Genomic DNA, 17,756 nt, shown 5'->3' on the forward strand with positions numbered 1-17,756 from the left:
GACTAAGTGTTTTGTCCGCACATGTTAGTATAATCTTCTTATAAATATTTATTGGTTCAAATAAAACCAGCATGATAAGTTATTATATATGTCTTCAGAAAAATTAAATCAAACATCAAACTATTTATATTTGATAAAGTTTTTCATTTAAAACACTCAAACATTAAATATATTTTGGAAAATATTTTTATGCAAATGTTTTTACTTGATTAATATTTGATTATAAATTGTTGTATATCTTAATTAAAAAAAATATAATAAAAAAATATTATTTCAAGATAACAACACAACATATAAGAATTATCTTATTTTTTTAAATATGATATTATTAATATAAAAGCAATTTTTAATCATATAATAAATTATCTATATATATATATATAAATTCATTAAGATAACAACACAATATATAACAACACAATATATAAGAATTGTCTTATATTTATTAAAAAAATATGATATTATTAATATAAATTCGTTTTTAATTATGTAATAAAAAATATATAAAATTGTAATAATGGTAACTATGACATAAACCAGTTTATCTTTTAATGTGAGAATTATGTTGCAAAATATCACTTCGCAAATACTAGTATAGATTTGGGCGCAAGTGTTTTCACTTTATACGGATCAAAATTATATTTGTACGGCAAAATTATTAAATAGTGCCTGAGACTTTGTGGTAGAGTGGGAAGGGACGGGTTGGTACATTCACACGTTTTAGGTTTGATCCGGCTGCTTTGCGAAGCTAAGTAACTTTGCTCCATGACATCCATATGAATATGAAATTTTGCGTTCGGTCATTATCTATCCATAAAATGCACCTTCCATTGGAAATTAGTTTGGATTCTTCTATAAGCATGTGATACCTTCATGTTAATAAAAAATTAAATAGGTATTCGTCAATTACTGTTATATACTTTATAATTTTAGGACATTATTATTTATTCACTCGACTGTCACACAGTAAAAAGTGTTCATAAAAAAACTTTAAGAATTTTTTTCACTATTTTGGAAAACAAAACAAAAACCATTTAAGGTGGGATTCTATATAGTAAAAATGGCGGGCACTCATGTATTTTCAACTTTTATATGGATCAAATTTTATTTTATATAAAGAATTATTAGGTTTGACCAGTAACCATCATAAGAACAATAGAAAATGATAGAAATGAAATGAATAGGAATAAAATTTTAGGAACGATGAAAAATGATGATTCCTTATCAAAATTAATAAGGAATAAATTTGTTTTATAATTCTCTACAAACAAAAGAATGAAAAGGAAAACATATTTCTCATGAATAGTAAAAAATTTAAGGAATCTAAGGAACATAGTGTTCTTCCTCATTCCCTTCGTCACCATTCAAAGCCATTGTATTTGTTATTTAATGTTTAGTGTTATATATTGTTTATGTATCTTGTAACTTTATAACATTGTTGCTGCCAAAAATGTATCTTGTTCGAAATATTATTTTATAATTTTCTTTCATCAGGTATTAATCAGTACCAAAATATTCTTTTAACATTTGGTAAACAAGCATAATTATCTGAAATTTAGATCGTTTATTTTTGGTATCACGTAGTTCAGAAAGGGGATTTTAAGATCTATTAAGAACCAAAAAAATGGTTTGGATAGATTGGGTAGTCCTCGGTTCAACTTTTATATGGATCAAAATTTATTTTGTATAAATAATTATTTTTTTTTGTTATTATATATTGTTTATGTATCTTGTAACTTTATAACATTGTTATTGCCAAAAAAATGTAACTTGTTCGAAATATTATTCTACAATATTTTTTATCAGATATTAAACAGTACCAAAATATTCTTTTAACATTTGGTAAACAAACATGCTTATCTGAAATAATTAGATGTAGATCTAGGCATTCAGATATAGATGCAGTTTGGATCGTTTAATTTTGGTATCATATAGTTCAGATAGAGGATTTTAAGATCTATTTAAGAACCAAAAAATTGGTTTGGATAGATTGGGTAGTCCTTGGTCCGGTTGGGTGATAGTAAAGTAGGAACATGTATACTGTATAGTGTATATTAGAAAAATTCAGGTTAATTTGGTTCTTTTTTGGTTTGATTTTATAAGATAATTCAGGTAAAATATCAGGTAATTTGAGTGCATCATATGTATAACATTTTTAGATATTTTGATTTCAATTTCTATTTGTTACGTAAAATATATTACGCTAATTTATAATCTGTTAGCGCATTGGTTATAACTTATAACAATAATTTCGGTAGATTTTTATTTACAACCATATTGTGGGTTTTGGTAATTTTTTCAGATCAAAATAAACATTATATTTTGTATTCAATATATTTTGTATTTTATTGAATATATTGCATGCTTTTCAGAGTTTCAGATATGGTCGTCCGTTAGACGCGAGAGCTAAGGTAAGGAAATTGTGTTACAGTGGAGGTCTTTGTGTCGGAGCTAGAGCTGGGTTACGGATCAAACCGCCCGCTTGATCCGCCAACCCGTGGATTAAGTGATTTTTTGACCCAAATTTTTTGACCCACTTAACTTGAGGAAGAAAATATGAAATATGCATCCGTCCCGTTTAAATCTGCGGGTGATCCGCTAGACCCATGGATAATATTAATAATAATAAAATTTAATATTTTAATTATTTTTATTAAAAATAATAATAAAATTTAATATTTTAAATATATTTTTATTAAAAACTATAATAAAATTTAGTATTTTATCTTTACTCTTTTTCCCAACTCATTTTTGCTGCTGTGGTTTTTGTAAGTTCTGTTTTAACTTGAATTTGCTGAGTTGCCTTCGGGCATGCATGCATGCGCTCATTTTTATGCAAGTTTATGAATCCCCAACTTCCTTTTAATAGAGAGCAGACGTGTTTGATTTCTTGGTTGACATAATCCCCAGGGATGAGCTGAAAGAAGGGGGATTAGGGCAGGCCCGGTTCTATGGGTGTGCCCAAGGTGCATTTGCACTGGGCCCCAAAATTTTTACTTAATTTTAGTTATAATTTAGGGCCCGTTTTTAAAATTTATGGTCATTTTTGAAATTATTTTACATTATTTATGCACTGGGCCTGCTTAAACATTGAGACAGGCGTTAACCAATACCAAGGGTGGAAGGCAGGGTGGAAGGCTCTCTGCCATACTACTGCAGCAGCAGGGGATGATGATGCCTTCGTGCAACACCATAATCATCATGTATTAGTTTTTTTCCTTAACGTAAGTAACCTAACACTGTCCTCATGGTGTTTTCCATTTCTAGTATAATGGTGCATATCATCGTCAAAGTGTGTATGGCAATTGTTGGAGGAGACATTCCCTTGTCAAGGTCCAACAGATTGATTTCCGGTCCAGATTAGGACATCTCGCCCATGACATTTCGGCCTAGACCATTTTTGGTCCAGACAAACTAGGTCAAGACCGAGAAGCACTTTGGGACATCGAATATACAGAAAGGACGAGGAGAAAAGAGAACGGCATCCGAAATCAAGCACACAACACTAAAATGGCTAGAACTAGAATTTATCTCTTCGATCATTGTTTCGACCAAAGTATTAGATTTTTCTTCCCGTTTCCAGACCTGAACTCTTGCAACTCATCCGATAACTTAAATAAAACGTCTTCGTTAACACCCACAAAACATATAAATAATCGTTTGACTGAACTTAGATTAAACAGACAGCAATGCAAGTTTCCTTTCTCAAAATTAAATAAAAGCAACAACAAGAATAATAGAGGTCCCTGCTTGTATTAGCACACTTTATGTTTAGATACAATAATGCAACTAACTACACAGTTTTCAAGTGATTGTTAATCTATAACCAATTTCTTGAAGCTATCAAAAGCTTGCTTGAACATGTGAATAAGGCAAGAGAACTGCCATTATCACGTCCTCAACATCTCCCTCAGTGGATAAAAACTTAACTTACTTGAACATGGATCCAAAAATACAACATCTTTGTCGCCATTCCGGTTGCAGCCAGGTAGTTTATTTCTGAATTTATCTGCTTCTGTCTCGATAAATTCCAAATTATGGTGCCGTCCTTATGAGAGTAATTGAGCTGCAGTCACCTGCTTGGAGACATGGCTTCCTCAATCCTTCGTATCACAACGCTAAGAGGACTTCCCACTTGCAAAGCTTCAACAGCGGCCCGATGTGCCGCCTTGTGCCACTTGAGCAGATTGTAAGATTGTAGGACAGACCACCTGGCTTGATTCGACATCTGCAGCGTATAATAAAACGTACACATTCGCAATGCTTAACAATCTGTAGACTGGTGCAAGAAAAGTGGAAGCGAGTAGTATACTAGTGTCATCAGATGTATGATTTTCACAAGACCTGACCTGAGCTACGGATAATGGTGGTTCGAGAAGAACTGAGATGCTCCTGAAGAGATTTTCATCATTCTCCCCACCCTCAGCCTCACCATAAACAAGTGCTTCAGCTGCAATACCAGCAAAAAGAACCATGCTATACCTAAGAGAAACGGAACCACCATCAGGGTTGTGAATGAGAGGGAAAGAAGAAGAGCTTAGCTAGCAATCTCACCTATCAAATGAGCTACCGCTAAGCCGCCCCTCAGCAATCTCACTCTCCATCTTTTGATCCCAGAACTGGGTTCCAGCCTGCGATGACAATTTGAGTACAGAAAACGGTTGCATTTGTAGCTGAAAGAGTGCATAGAATCACACGACACCATTAAAGCATACAAAGTGAAAAGAACCTGTCCCTGAACTCCCATTTGCATGGCAACAATGGGATCCAAAATGACACCACGGATAGGGCAGCCCATGAGGTATGCTGCACCACAGCACAGAGAAGCTACAAACAGTTAAGCCACAAAAAAGGACCACGCAAATAAAAAAGAAAATCAATAGCATTACCAACAAGAAGATGACCAGCTTCGTGAACAATGACACGACGCTTATGGGGAGGCCAGAAGCATGAGATTTGGGCAAAGCAGGTACCACCGAGAAGAAGGGAATCCAAAAAAGCAAGACCCAAAATGGCAGCAAGGTTAGGGCGGAGATCAATGTCCTGAGAAAGAAGATAGGAGACTCCACCGAGAAAAGCAGCGAGAGCAATGCTGGAGCTATCAGAGAGACCCCACTTCTTGGGTGCAAGTTTATTCACTGAAAATAGAAATTGAATGCCATAAAGAGTAATGAATGAATGAATCAAATCAAATCAAAGGAGAGTGAACTCAGTGAAGAGACCTTCCAAGCCAGTTGCAGACTTGAGGACAGTAGGTGTGACTTCTCTTGGGCCCTCCAGAACTGACAATGACATGAAATGAAATGGGGATTGATCGATCAATCAAAGGGGAAGAAAGAAAGGATTCGAGGGAGTTACCAATATTGGAAAACTTGGCGAAGTTGGGGAGTAGACCTCTGTCCTTGAGAAACCTAAAAGCACTCCCAACCAGTCTCATATCATCTGCATTCAAACACGCATCCAACACCTCCCAATCAAGAGCCGGTGCCGCCGCAATATATATGGATTCAGCTGCCTGTTTATCGATGACTTGGACGGTTTTGAGGAATCTGAGAGCCCCGGCCAGATCTTTTCTCTTGACAGCGTCTTCGTACTCCCTCCATTCCCTGAGCGCGCTGAGTCTCTGCACCAGATGCCTCCTCCGTGAGCCGCCCACAAAGATTGGCCGGGAAAAGGGATGAGGAGAAGGCGTCAGAATGAGGTTTCTGAGGAGAGACGACGACGACGGAGACAAGGAGGCCATTTTCGCTCTCTCGCTCGCCGGAATGTGCAAAAGATATTATTATTCATATAATTGATTGATTGGCCCCTTAACTTCTTACTCAGGAACATCATCCATCATATTCGACTGTGGCCCAAAATATAAATGTCCAGCCCAATAAGAGATAGCACGTAGCCCATTTAATTGCTCTCTCTCTCTCTAGACCAGCAAGGCTCTTCTCTTCGGTATCAGATCCGAGTTGGGAAGAAGACTCTCCTCCTTCAAAACTCAACCTCAAGGTTAGATTCTATCTGATTTGGATCCGATTCGAGTTTTTTTCAATTTGATCCATATAGCTTTTTGCCTTTTGATTTTCAACTCTTAAATGCTTTTATGGAGAGACTTGTGTATCTATGATATTAGACTTGTTGACATTACATTACTAATCGCTTGGCTATTCTTTTTCTTTTAAAGCCTATTTGGTGTCTTTAAGTTTCTTCTTCTTGGGGGGATTGTTATAGGAGTCATGGCAGGATCGGCACCAGAAGGTACACAGAAGAAGCTCAATCAAGTGTAAGTCCTACTAAGATTAGTAGTTGGATCCTCCTCTCTTGTGATTTTGGGTAATTGTTATTTATATACGGGTGCAGACTCGAGGGAAGTAAGATGATGGAGGAGGAATACCCGGAAGAGCTCAGGACGCCGCCCGTAAGTCTGGTGGCTCTCTTCGGATGCTCAGAGCTACACTCCTCCATTACTAACCATCTCCACTCCCAGCAGCCTCCCATCAACGCTCTCGCCTTCCCCGACTTCTCCCATCTCCCTCTCCTCCTCCTTGCTCATCGTGACGTGATCAACAACCCTTCCTTCAGAGATCCTCTAAGCTCCGACTCTTCCTCCTCCCCTTCTGCCGCTGTTCCTTCCGGAGGCATCTTGAAACGGGACTGGTTGCTTAAGCATCGCACCAAGGTCCCTGCTCTTGTCGCCGCCTTCTTCCCCTCCAATCACATCTCCGGCGATCCTACTCAATGGCTACAGGTCTGCTCCAATCTCGACACCCTCAAGTACGTCCTCCTCTCCTCTCTCCTTATTTTTATCGTCTCTCAAGATTAACTAACACTCTCTCTCTACATTACACAGATCCGTTATCCGTCCCAAAAACATCAAACTTGTGGTCGTTGTAGTCCAGTCTTCTCCCCATGGTATAGCCCTCCCTTTTCTTCTTTTTTTTTTAACAATATCCTCCCTCTGCTGCTTATTACCCCTTTCATGACTTGCTCTAGCAGAGGTTATTAGCGAAGATCGTCTACTGGCATTGCGAAAGCGTGCCGAATTAGATTCTAAGTACGTCCTCTTCCTCAACCACTCTGAACTCCCTCTCTCCCTCCCCAGGTACCCATACATTTCTTCTTCTCCTCCTCTTTAATCTTTATCACACTACCCCCAGGTTTTCCCTTCACGCTAGCTATATGTTTTTGCAGAATCGCCTCTGCGTTTTCAGATTTGGCCCTTTCCTATTACAGAGAAGAAGCTAGGAGAATCAAAAGTCGCATTGAAAAAAGAAGTTCCACTTCTCTTGATTTGATTGTTCGCTATTGTTTCAAAGTAAGTAACCTTTTTCACTTTCCTCTTCATCATTTTTGTTTCAAAGGAGGCCTCATCCGTGCTCTGCTATGATGCTAGGTCGCTGTATATGCTGAGTTTCGTAGAGATTGGGGTGAGGCTTTGAAGTTCTATGAGGACGCCTACCATTCCTTGCACGAGGTCCTCTTTCTTTCCTACTCATCTCACCCTACCCTACTCTCTCTTCTGTTTCTCTCCTACTTGTTGCATGCATATGTGGTGGTTTTTGGTTTTATGCAAACAGATGATCGGCACGTCAACTAGGTTGCCTCCAATTCAACGCTTGGTCGAGATTAAGACCATAGCTGAGCAATTGCATTTCAAGATATCTACGCTTTTGTTGCACGGTGGAAAGCTCTCAGAAGCCGTCATATGGTTTCATCAACATAAGTCATCATATGACAAGGTTGTTGGATCCACCGAATATAATTTTCTCCACTGGGAATGGATGAGTAGGCAGTTTCTTGTCTTTGCTGAGTTGCTGGAGACAAGCTCAGCTACTGTTCAGAATTTTTCATCCTTAAACCAAGGAACTGCAGAGATACCTTTGACTGAATTTGAGTTTTATCCTGCCTATTATTATCAGGTCAGTCCATTTTTCTCGTACTCAGAACATAATCTACGCTTAATGCTGCATTTAATGTTCAATTTGTATGTATGTGGTTATCATTTTTCCCAAACAATATTATACACCTATCTCAAAACAAATGCTGGATTTTTCATCCATTACATTTGTTCCTCTTTCTCAAAATTTTCTCAACTCATTATGTTCCTAGTGCACTATGCCGAAGGTATAATATGTTCTTAACTTCTTCTTCCTGCAGTTGGCTGCTCATTACTTGCAGAATAAGAAATCTGCGCTGGAGCTGTTGTTGTCAATGTCCGTGGCAGCTCAACAAATTGGTGGCAGCTCAGAGTCCATTACTCCTTCGGTCTATGTGGGTCAGTTTTCTCAGTTACGTGAGAAGGGAGAAGCGTTAACACTCCACTTGTAAGTATATCCACCCCACATATATGTGTAAACACACAACTTAGCAAAGCTACCCCCTACTAAGGTATGATTTACTAATGTTTTGGCAGTATAACGGATGAAGAGTACATACGGTATGCAATTTCAGAAGCAAAGCGATTTCAAGGTTCCTTTGAAATTGTTGCTTGGCTGAAGAAATCTTATGAATCGTTTACCAACCTTAAATCCCGGAGGATGGCTGCTTTTTGTGCATTTGAAATAGCCCGGGAGTACTTTGGATTATCTGATCCCAGCAACGCAAAATTCTTTTTTGATATTGCTGCAAACTTGTACAGACAAGAAGGTTGGGTATCTTTGCTCTGGGAGGTATTGGGTTACCTAAGGGAGTGTTCGAGAAACCTTGGTGCGCTTAAAACTTTTGTAGAGTTGTCCCTTGAAATGGTTGCACTGCCTGTAACATCTTGTGACGACTTTGGGAACTTGAGAGACAAAACATACGGTCCTGGGGGTCCTGCAACTGTTTCAAGAAGAGAAAGTATACATAGAGAAGTGTTTACTCTTATGTGTCGTGAAACTGAGCTGATATCATCTACCGAAGAAAGTGGGTTCAAATTAGCCAGTGATAGCCCTCTTCATCTTGAGATTGATCTCGTCAGTCCTCTAAGACCTGTTCTCCTAGCTTCGGTTGCTTTTCATGAGCAAATGATCAAGCCTCGTGCTTTGTGCTCTATTACGTTGTCACTTCTTTCTCATCTACCTCTCCCAGTCGAAATAGATCATCTAGAAGTTCAGTTCAATCAATCTACGTGCAATTTTGTTGTCAGGAATTCCCAGAAGCCTCTTGTGGCTTCTCCGTCTAGCACTGTCCAAAGTGGTAGCCAAGTAGAGAATGAGCAGTCGCTAGTGCTTGTGCCAAATAATTGGCTAAGGTTAACGTATGCAATCAAGCCTGGTTAGTGTGATTTCATTAAAAGAGTGTTGTTTTTGTCCCTCACACTGGTGCATATTTGCAGTCTATCCATTAGAAGTCAAACCTGGTAGGGATTTTTGAAATCATAGTTACACCAATTGACAGAACTGAATGTAAATCTTGAGAATTTGTATCTATATTATGGAATCAATGCGTAATCTGGTATATACTTGGTTTTCCCTTTGCTTTTAGGATTTTGATTGCCTTACATTTGTTTTCTTATCTGCAGAGCAAAGCGGCAAGCTTGAGTGTCTTTCTGTTCTCGCAAAATTGGGGCCTCGTTTCACGATCTGTTCAAGAGCTGAGAGTCCTGCTGCAATGGAGGATTCGCCTGTCTGGAAGCATGAGAATTGTGTGCAGTCTTTGCCAACAAAGGACCCAATTCTTGCAGTCTTTGGTCAGAAAGCTACTCAGGTTGAAGAGCCTGAACCACAGGTGGACGTCAGTCTAGGTGCCTCTGGTCCCGCCCTAGTTGGAGAAAACTTTACGATGCCTATTGTGGTAACGTCAAAGGGTCATGCCGTACACAGTGGTGAATTGAAGATCAATCTAGTTGATGTGGGTGGTGGTGGTTTGTTTAGCCCAAGAGAAGCAGAACCATTCTCTTTAGAAAGCCATCATGTGGAAATATGTGGTATTGATGGGGCAGAGGGCAACGATGAATCTGAGTCTGAAACAGGGAACATAAAGAAAATACAGCAATCTTTTGGGCTGGTTTCTGTTCCAGACCTGAAGGAAGGGGAATCATGGTCCTGCAAACTAGAAATCAAGTGGCACAGAGCCAAGCCGGTTATGCTTTTTGTGTCATTGGGTTATTTGCCACAAGGAAATGAAGCCAATGCCCAGAAAGTTCACATACACAAGAGCTTACAGATTGAAGGGAAGATGCCTCTTTTCATTACCAATCGGTTTATGTTGCCATATAGAAGGGATCACCTATTGCTCAATAGGATCAAGCCAGCCCCTGATTCTGAAGACATGTCTTCTCTGCCGCTGAACGAAAAAAGCGTGTTAGTTGTCAGCGCCAAAAATTGCACAGAGATAGCACTGAAACTGATGTGCATGTCGATTGAATTGGATGATGAGCAAGGGAAAACTTCATGTTTGATTCAGCAGGGGGGTGGGGGTGGAGAAACCTCAGATTCTGCTAATCTTGCGCCAGGAGAAGAGTTCAAAAAGGTTTTCACAGTCATACCAACGATGAGAACTCCAAAGCTTAGTTTGGGATCAGTACATATGAAATGGAGGAGGCAGGGAGATTACACAGAAGATGCATGTGTTTCAACAAAGCACAAACTCGCTGAGGTAAATGTGGATGCATCACCACTGGTCATGAGTTTGAACTGTCCTCCGTATGCGATTCTTGGAGAATCCTTCACATACGCCATTACAATCTGCAACCAGACACAGTTGCTCCAAGAAGCAAAGTTTGCTCTGGCTGATGCACAGAGTTTTGTCCTGTCTGGGTCTCACAGCAATACGGTTTCAGTCCTTCCCAAGTCAGAACACGTCTTAAGTTATAAGCTAGTGCCCTTGACTTGCGGTCAACAGCAACTCCCCAAAATTACTTTGACATCAGTGCGATATTCTGCTGAGTTTCAGCCATCTACGATTGCTTCAAGTGTCTTTGTGTTTCCCTCAGCGCCACAGGCCAACTCCACTGCCAAGTAGTGCAACTTCACGTGCGAGTTGGGTTTCCGGATGTGCAGTTTCACCCATCTGCAGTGAGTAAACACATATTCTGTCAGTTTGCTAATTTTCTTACCTGGGGTGTCTGCTATGTTGTCTTTTGTATTTTCTTATGTTGATAATAATTGGCTTTCTTTTTTTGTTGGGAGAACTCTCAGACACACAAAATCACAATTTTATTTAGTAGTAGAAAAAACAACAAATGTTTTGTTACAGTAACTTAATAATGCTTCAATAAGGTTTACCAGACTGTCACATTGCACGACGTTATTTAATGGAACGCACCACCCTTCATGAGAAAACTAATCTGTGGCTTGTTTTGAACCAATCAAAATAATTTTCAGGTGGAAACACACGTTACAGTTACAGTGTGCGTTTGTTACCTGATGTTCTACACAGATCAACGTGTAAACCGTCACTTCATATCAACCATCTCTGCTGGTAAAGGAGTTCTTGATCTTGGCTGCTATAGTGGTGGATTCCCACTAAATGCAAGGTGCTACCAGTGTCCTTGATTTTGATTCATCTTTACCTGCTTTCGAGCTCGCCAGAGAGAATGTAATCTTCAACCATATGGATCCATGAAAGGTTGTTTTCTTCAAACAAGATTCGACTGAATTCGTGAAGGGTGCTCTGTCATGGGACATGGTCATCCTAGACCCTCCTATGCTAGCTCCAAGGAAAAAGGTGAAGGTGACTTGGACTTCTTGTTATCTTTTCTTTTAGTGTTTCTCAAAACACAGCGGCAGGAATATACAGATATCTCAACTTGTTTACAGGTAGTGGAGGTCTTATGATTGACATGCTCATGTTCAGGGGGGGGGGGGGGGGGGATGACACAGAGCGGAAAGTTCTTGGGCATTTTTCAGAGAGCTGCAGCAATGGCGGGAAGGAAGATCACAGTGGTGAGGGAGGCAGGAGCTCGTCTTACCCTCAAGGCCAGTATCCAATATTCTTCTTCGGCTGCTTTGATAGCTCTTGAGTTTTGGTTTCAACAAGCTTCAATACATACCTTTTGTCTGCGGGTTTCAGTTGCCAAATTTTTAGAATTGCGATGGTTATACAAACACACAATAAATCTGTGAATGTGAATGGTTATAAGAAAATAACAGAAGAGAGGTTTGTTGGGACAAAAGTAATGTTTGGAACAACAACAAAGTAATAAATATGTGGATTTCAAGCATTTTGCAAAGCAAGGATTTCAATGTAAAGTAGGTATACATGGACACACAAGATTTACACACGCAGAGCAGAGCTGAGCTCTCTCTCCCTCCCCAAGCTTGTTAACGACCTCCACCAGGATTTCTATTCCATGACAAGTAGGACGGATCCCCAAGTCGCCTGAAATTAAAAAAAAAAAAGTACATATTTGTTACACAGCATGACAGTCTAAGATAGGTGGGAGAATGCACAAGAATAAATCTTTTGTTAAATAAACGACACTCCAACAATCAGGGTTTAGCATATGAGCGATACCATTGCAACAAAAAAAAAATACATTTGAAGGGATCTTCCTACCTGGGTTTCACAAGGTACATGATGGTAAATGCGAGGGCCAAAAAGAAGCAGATCCCGCCAACTGTCAGGTAAGCAATGCCGAGGAAATCGTTCTTCCCACCCAGCCAGCTCGTTGTCGACAAAACAAGCTTCTTCTTCCCACTAAAACTGTAAGTGTTATAGTTGTTCTGCAGCGTAACCTGTATGGTGTCACCATTCTCAAGGTCGGTCTCTATCTTCCCGTAGAGTTTTCTAAATGTTGGCAATGCTGCAGTTCTCATCCACACGATGAGATCTTCTTGTTCACTAAGCTGAAGAAAAGAGGAAGAAAGATGACAAGTTGCTAAGCATCCACGTCGAATTTTTCAATGGACTGATGTCTAGTATTTGAGGTTTTTACCGGTATATCTGGATTTAGAGTGGCACCACCAGTGAGGTTCCCCTTTTGAAAATTCTTGGGGAAGACTTTGTTCCCAAACTTGTGCTCCTTGTCGCTCTTCCAGGCAATGCCTTTTTTGTTCACAGCAAGGGGTGTATTATTTCTTGATAAAGTGTAGGTATCATTAAAAAGACTCCAAGCAATGAGACCACATGGCACAATCGGCTTCCCACCAGCATCATCCTCAGGCTTGCATGCGCTAATTTGATTCTCGAATTTTGGACTTCTCAGCTGTGAATCACTTCTGCTTTTCACATACCTGTTCATAGACACTGATCGATTAGAACTATACAAAAACAATCAAAGTTAGATAGATAAAACAGTGGTACACTCCTACACCATCATATCAATCTTGATATCCATAAAGAACCCACACCTTCCATTCTAGGTCAAAGACAAAATACTACCACCAAGATGAATGTGACTCATACTAATGCCAAAACTACATGAGGAGGAGTATTAAGGTTTGGTTGTCAAGATGAATGAATGAATACCTTCGGTGATTCTGGTAGAAGTTTTCAAGCTGGTAGTAAACATAGATAGGCTGCTTCATACGCTTGGTCACCTAAGAATGGCAATGGACAAAAGGAAAAGTAAACAACACAAATACAAAAAGAGAAAAAAAGGGGGTGGGTAGATGCATAAGGGAGGGACAGACTGTTAGAGTTCGGTTACAAGATTTAGGAGCAGCTCCTTGAATAAAAGCAACCTTGTTAGTCCTAGCAGGTGCAGGAATGCAATCATTATCATACCGATCAACGATCTCCACAACCTAGCCAGCAATGAGAAACGAAACGAAACACGTGAGTGAGAAAGGGGGGGAAGCCTAGGAATGTAGGAAAGGAAAGGGGGTGACGTACATCCTGGGAAGCGAAAAGAGAGATAACTCCAAGGGGAATAAAGATGACACTGACTATCAAAAATGTCGAAATCACCTGCAGCAAAAAAAAGGAAAAGATTGATGATCTCTAACGAGATTAGAAAAGGGGAAGATTGCTGCTGCTTTACCCAGCCAGGCGTAAGAATGGGCTTGCAAGCTGGAAGCTCCTGTTGTGTGAACTTGGAATCTGCAACGAATCAAGGATGATTTTGCTTAAAGTAAAAAAGAATTTTGGGTCAATTCAAATAGTGAAACAAGGATTGTTTTCACAAAAAGAAAAAAAAACAGCGATCGAAACAAACATCCAAATCGATTAATAAGACCCAACCAAGAAGAGTCAACGATAACAAGGCAGAGGAATAATCTATACACTTGGGCCGCTTCGAATTCTTCCTGGCAGCGGAAGAATCTCCCGATCCGGCACTCGACGACGCCATATTGGAACTCATCGCGGAGAAAACGATCAAGGATGATTCTGAAATCTGGGGAGAGCGAGATCGACGGAAAACCACCTGAATCGGGGTTCGTCGAAGCCCTACTAAATCGTCGTGCTTCCTCTGCTCTGTGAAACCATCATTCAGTTCAATTCAATTCACGATCAACACATAGGCCTATATTGTGGGCTTTATCTTTTCTATTTCCTCAGACTTTCTTACAAAGAGACACACGGCCCTTGTTATCGTACGTTCAGGCTGGCCTATCGTATGATATAAAAAACTAGGAAATTATTCGTGGATAAAAATGTCATTCACCATTTTATATTATTAAATCATATTCACTATAACAAAATTTTAGATATTTTGTATATTTTAAATTTTTAAAAACGATTTTAAATTACTAAAATTATTAAAAATCTCGCAATTAAAAATTTGTAATCAATGGTTTAAATTTTTGTTATAAAAAAAATACAATTGATCATAAAAATATATATGAATAGAATTTTCATTTAATAGATATTCATCTTAAAAGTATATATATTTTTTCATATTTTTTTTAATATGAATGCTCTTAAGATATTAATTCCTAGTATTACATTTAAGAATGATAAAGGGGATACATTTGAGGAGTGTATCCTATGAAAGCATTGCAAATTAGTTTTTCTTGTTTATTCTACTACTAATGAGAATTGTTTGCTCTGATTTCTTCTAATGTGTGGACTACTCCTTCTATATCAATACATCACTGCAAGTACTTTGTCGTTTTTATTAATGAGAAATTCAAATACACTTGGGTAAGGCTCTTACTTTCTAAAAGTCATGTCCTTAAAGCTTTCTCTACTTTTCCACATATATCAACTCAGTTCAGTGGTGATGAATACAGAAGCAATTAATTCAAGGCTCTTACTGCTAAGCATGAGATCATCCATCAAACCACATGTCTTTATACTTCTCAACAAAATAGTGTGGTAGAACGCAAGAACCGCACGAGCTGACGCCTTTGTTTAAGGAAACTAGGCCGATCCTCTTTCGGTATATATATTGATAATCTCCTCAGGAACCTAAACTCATCTTCACAGAAATCATTTGCAACTTATATCTCTTTTTTCTAAGTTTTCTCCTTTTTATTGGCTTATCAGAATCCATTTCCTCTAAAAATATAGATTACAGGCAGAACAATGTGATAAGATCATAACCAAAGGATAACCAAAGTAAACCAAGATTGACTTGGTTAGAGATGTGGATGCGGTAATGTGTGTTTCCTATATTCTAGGATTGTCTCCCATTCTTTCACGTTTCCCATTTGTTTAGTAGACAGTTATTGTACGTATTTAAGAGACTATTGTCTTATGAAAAGATATGAAAAGAAAATTGAAGTAAATTGTTTCTTAAGTTTTTGGGATCCAACCCAATGTAGATTACAAAGGTTGATCTACGGAATCACTACTTATAAGTTATAACACACGCACACATTCTTTAAGATTGAAAAAAATTAGAAATGAATATTTTAATTTTTTTTTTGTGGCAGAAAAAAAAACTCAACAACCACAAACCTTTTGTCGTAGGTTACACTTATACCAATTGAGAAGCCAAAAAGAAAAGAAAAACGATATATATGAATTATCTAAATATAATTCGGTAGGTTAAGAAAAGAAGTCTGAATATGAAAATAAGGACTATATATTAAATGAAAATAAGGATTATATATTAAAGTGCTGGGGGCAAGGTGGCGGAGGAAGAAGCAAAAGAGAAGATCTCGTCAAGTGTCCCGTTTATCGAGTCTCTGTAGTGAAAGTCTTGTTGCTTGGAATTGTCCATAGATATGATCTCTGCTTCGTTCATAGAGAGCTGAGGGAAACCTTGGAGTGGGAGAGGAGGATGGAAGGGAAGCTGAGGGTAGTTTTCAAAAAGTTGATGATCATGATCGTCGAGAAGGGAAGAAGAGAAATGAAGGGCGAAAATGGATGAACTGTTAGCTTCGTCTAAAAGGATCCCTTGAGTGAGCTCTGATGAGGATGTCTCCGCTGATGCTATTTTTAAGCTTTCCACTTCTTCGCTTTCTCTTTCCATCCTCTCCCCATCATACTTTTTCCACTTCTTCTTCTCCTCTTCTTCCTCCTCTTTCCCAACACTAGTAGTCATTTCTTCTTCTTTTCTCTTTGGAATTTGTATATTCTTCTTAAACACACGGCACAATGCATACGATTCCTGTTTTACGTTAGCATTATCAGAACTAGTAATATTAATTATATGATGAATCTGGTGCACGGGAAATAAAAACACAAGTATTACGTACCTGGATGGAAGAGGAGGAAGTAGGGTGAGTGAGACGATATTCATGCATCACCCAATTAGTACGAAGGCCATGAGGAGCCCTTCCTCGGTAATAAACGAGCGTCTTCTTCATCCCCATCTTCATTTTCTTTGATTCTACTACACGATCTTTCCCTGTGGCTTTCCAGTAACCCGCTCGGGTCGCACGGTTTGTCCTAGACCCATTCGGATACTTTTTATCCCTTGTGCTGTAAAAGTACCATTCCATATCGTTCCCCGGCAAAAATGACTTCTCTGTTCATCGTTATTCAATTATATATATATGATTAATTAAGGGTTAAAGAAACACCTCCATCTTGTATATGAATGTAAGTGCAAATGAATATCTAATTTATACAGCCTTGGCTAGGTGTAGTCAATGATCTTATTGAGAGAGAAATAGAGAGAGAGAGAGTACATGTATGTATACGTACCAGGCAAATCCCATGGCTCGCATTTATAGAGATCAACTTCGGGGATAATCTCAAGCTCAATGGTTCGGCCGTTGACCTTCCTGTCCAGATAGTATGCCACTAGCTCTTCGTCTGTTGGATGAAACCTGAAACCTGGAGGCAAACTCATCGGTGCCATTCAAAGTAGATATGAGAGAGGGAGGGAGATAGGAGTATAGCTACAGCTACTGATTATTACGTACAACATACGAAGGAGGCTGTATATATAAATAAATAGGAGAAAATGATATGGGAATGTGTAAAAGTTTAGCAATGGATTGGCATCTTGTGATATAAATATTTTGTCTTACTTTGGATTTGCTTTTTGGTCAGTGTTTGTCATCGCAATTACATCCCTTATATACTAAAGCACAAGTCACTCAACAAATAAATTTTTGACATGTGGAAAATATTAAAATAAATATAGAAAAATGCCAAAAAAAAAAGAAAAACTGTAAATGCTTAAAAAGAAAAACAGTTTTGTATTTCGTGACAAAAAAACAGTTTTGTATAGTAACTGATTTTTTTCTATGTAAAATAAAAATGCTAATATTTCTCCCACTACACCCATGATCCCACTATTTTTGAAACTGTGCATTTTTCACTGGATAAAATTAACTCACGATGTCCTAAATCTAAATTCATTTCTTCTTGCCAAATTTACAATTCTTACTAGATCCATACCAAAACAGTTCTGGCCAAACAGTAGCACAAGAATTAATAGTCTTCCAAAGATATTTTTTTCAATGAAAAGAGAAAAAAAAAGGGAATATAAACATGTTGTG

General features: G+C 38.5%; 4 protein-coding genes across 9 annotated transcripts; 1 reads left to right on the plus strand and 3 right to left on the minus strand.

Annotated features, from left to right (window-relative positions):
- Positions 1 to 3,608: 3,608 nt before the first annotated feature.
- LOC111198035 lies at positions 3,609 to 5,805 on the minus strand. Of its 4 annotated transcripts, none has more exons than XM_013869820.3 (7): positions 5,359 to 5,805; positions 5,223 to 5,282; positions 4,890 to 5,138; positions 4,730 to 4,806; positions 4,555 to 4,631; positions 4,350 to 4,482; positions 3,609 to 4,228 (listed from the first exon to the last, which is right to left on the minus strand). In XM_013869820.3, exons 1-7 carry the CDS (start codon positions 5,741 to 5,743, stop codon positions 4,073 to 4,075), a joined length of 1,137 nt encoding a protein of 378 aa, XP_013725274.2. In that variant the 5' UTR covers positions 5,744 to 5,805; the 3' UTR covers positions 3,609 to 4,072. The 4 variants fall into 4 exon arrangements, with proteins under 4 accessions (XP_013725274.2, XP_048594470.1, XP_022544880.2 ...); XM_048738513.1 differs by having other exon boundaries at positions 4,350 to 4,476; positions 5,359 to 5,799; XM_022689159.2 differs by having other exon boundaries at positions 4,350 to 4,476; positions 4,730 to 4,827; positions 5,359 to 5,799.
- A 130-nt stretch (positions 5,806 to 5,935) lies between these two features.
- Positions 5,936 to 11,202, plus strand: LOC106354117 (trafficking protein particle complex subunit 11). Of its 2 annotated transcripts, none has more exons than XM_013793979.3 (11): positions 5,936 to 6,000; positions 6,223 to 6,274; positions 6,352 to 6,765; positions 6,842 to 6,903; positions 6,988 to 7,093; positions 7,183 to 7,306; positions 7,385 to 7,465; positions 7,569 to 7,910; positions 8,149 to 8,315; positions 8,405 to 9,246; positions 9,494 to 11,202. In XM_013793979.3, the coding sequence occupies exons 2-11, from the start codon at positions 6,228 to 6,230 to the stop codon at positions 10,933 to 10,935; spliced, it is 3,627 nt and encodes a 1,208-aa protein (XP_013649433.2). In that variant the 5' UTR covers positions 5,936 to 6,000; positions 6,223 to 6,227; the 3' UTR covers positions 10,936 to 11,202. The 2 variants fall into 2 exon arrangements, with proteins under 2 accessions (XP_013649433.2, XP_013725271.3); XM_013869817.3 differs by having other exon boundaries at positions 5,961 to 6,000; positions 6,176 to 6,274.
- An 829-nt stretch (positions 11,203 to 12,031) lies between these two features.
- On the minus strand, positions 12,032 to 14,382 carry LOC111199657 (ALA-interacting subunit 3). 2 transcript variants are annotated; one of them, XM_022689681.2, is made up of 8 exons: positions 14,140 to 14,382; positions 13,898 to 13,956; positions 13,750 to 13,824; positions 13,548 to 13,661; positions 13,384 to 13,454; positions 12,851 to 13,148; positions 12,472 to 12,761; positions 12,032 to 12,294 (listed from the first exon to the last, which is right to left on the minus strand). In XM_022689681.2, exons 1-8 carry the CDS (start codon positions 14,216 to 14,218, stop codon positions 12,237 to 12,239), a joined length of 1,044 nt encoding a protein of 347 aa, XP_022545402.2. In that variant the 5' UTR covers positions 14,219 to 14,382; the 3' UTR covers positions 12,032 to 12,236. The 2 variants fall into 2 exon arrangements, with proteins under 2 accessions (XP_022545402.2, XP_022545401.2); XM_022689680.2 differs by having other exon boundaries at positions 14,098 to 14,326.
- A 220-nt stretch (positions 14,383 to 14,602) lies between these two features.
- LOC125577258 (NAC domain-containing protein 71-like) lies at positions 14,603 to 17,319 on the minus strand. Its single transcript, XM_048738514.1, has 3 exons — positions 16,954 to 17,319; positions 16,503 to 16,774; positions 14,603 to 16,414 (listed from the first exon to the last, which is right to left on the minus strand). Exons 1-3 carry the CDS (start codon positions 17,108 to 17,110, stop codon positions 15,914 to 15,916), a joined length of 930 nt encoding a protein of 309 aa, XP_048594471.1. The 5' UTR covers positions 17,111 to 17,319; the 3' UTR covers positions 14,603 to 15,913.
- Positions 17,320 to 17,756: the final 437 nt, after the last annotated feature.

Source organism: Brassica napus, chromosome A8 (assembly GCF_020379485.1).
Source record: "Brassica napus cultivar Da-Ae chromosome A8, Da-Ae, whole genome shotgun sequence".
In the NCBI taxonomy this organism is placed as follows: domain Eukaryota; kingdom Viridiplantae; phylum Streptophyta; class Magnoliopsida; order Brassicales; family Brassicaceae; genus Brassica; species Brassica napus.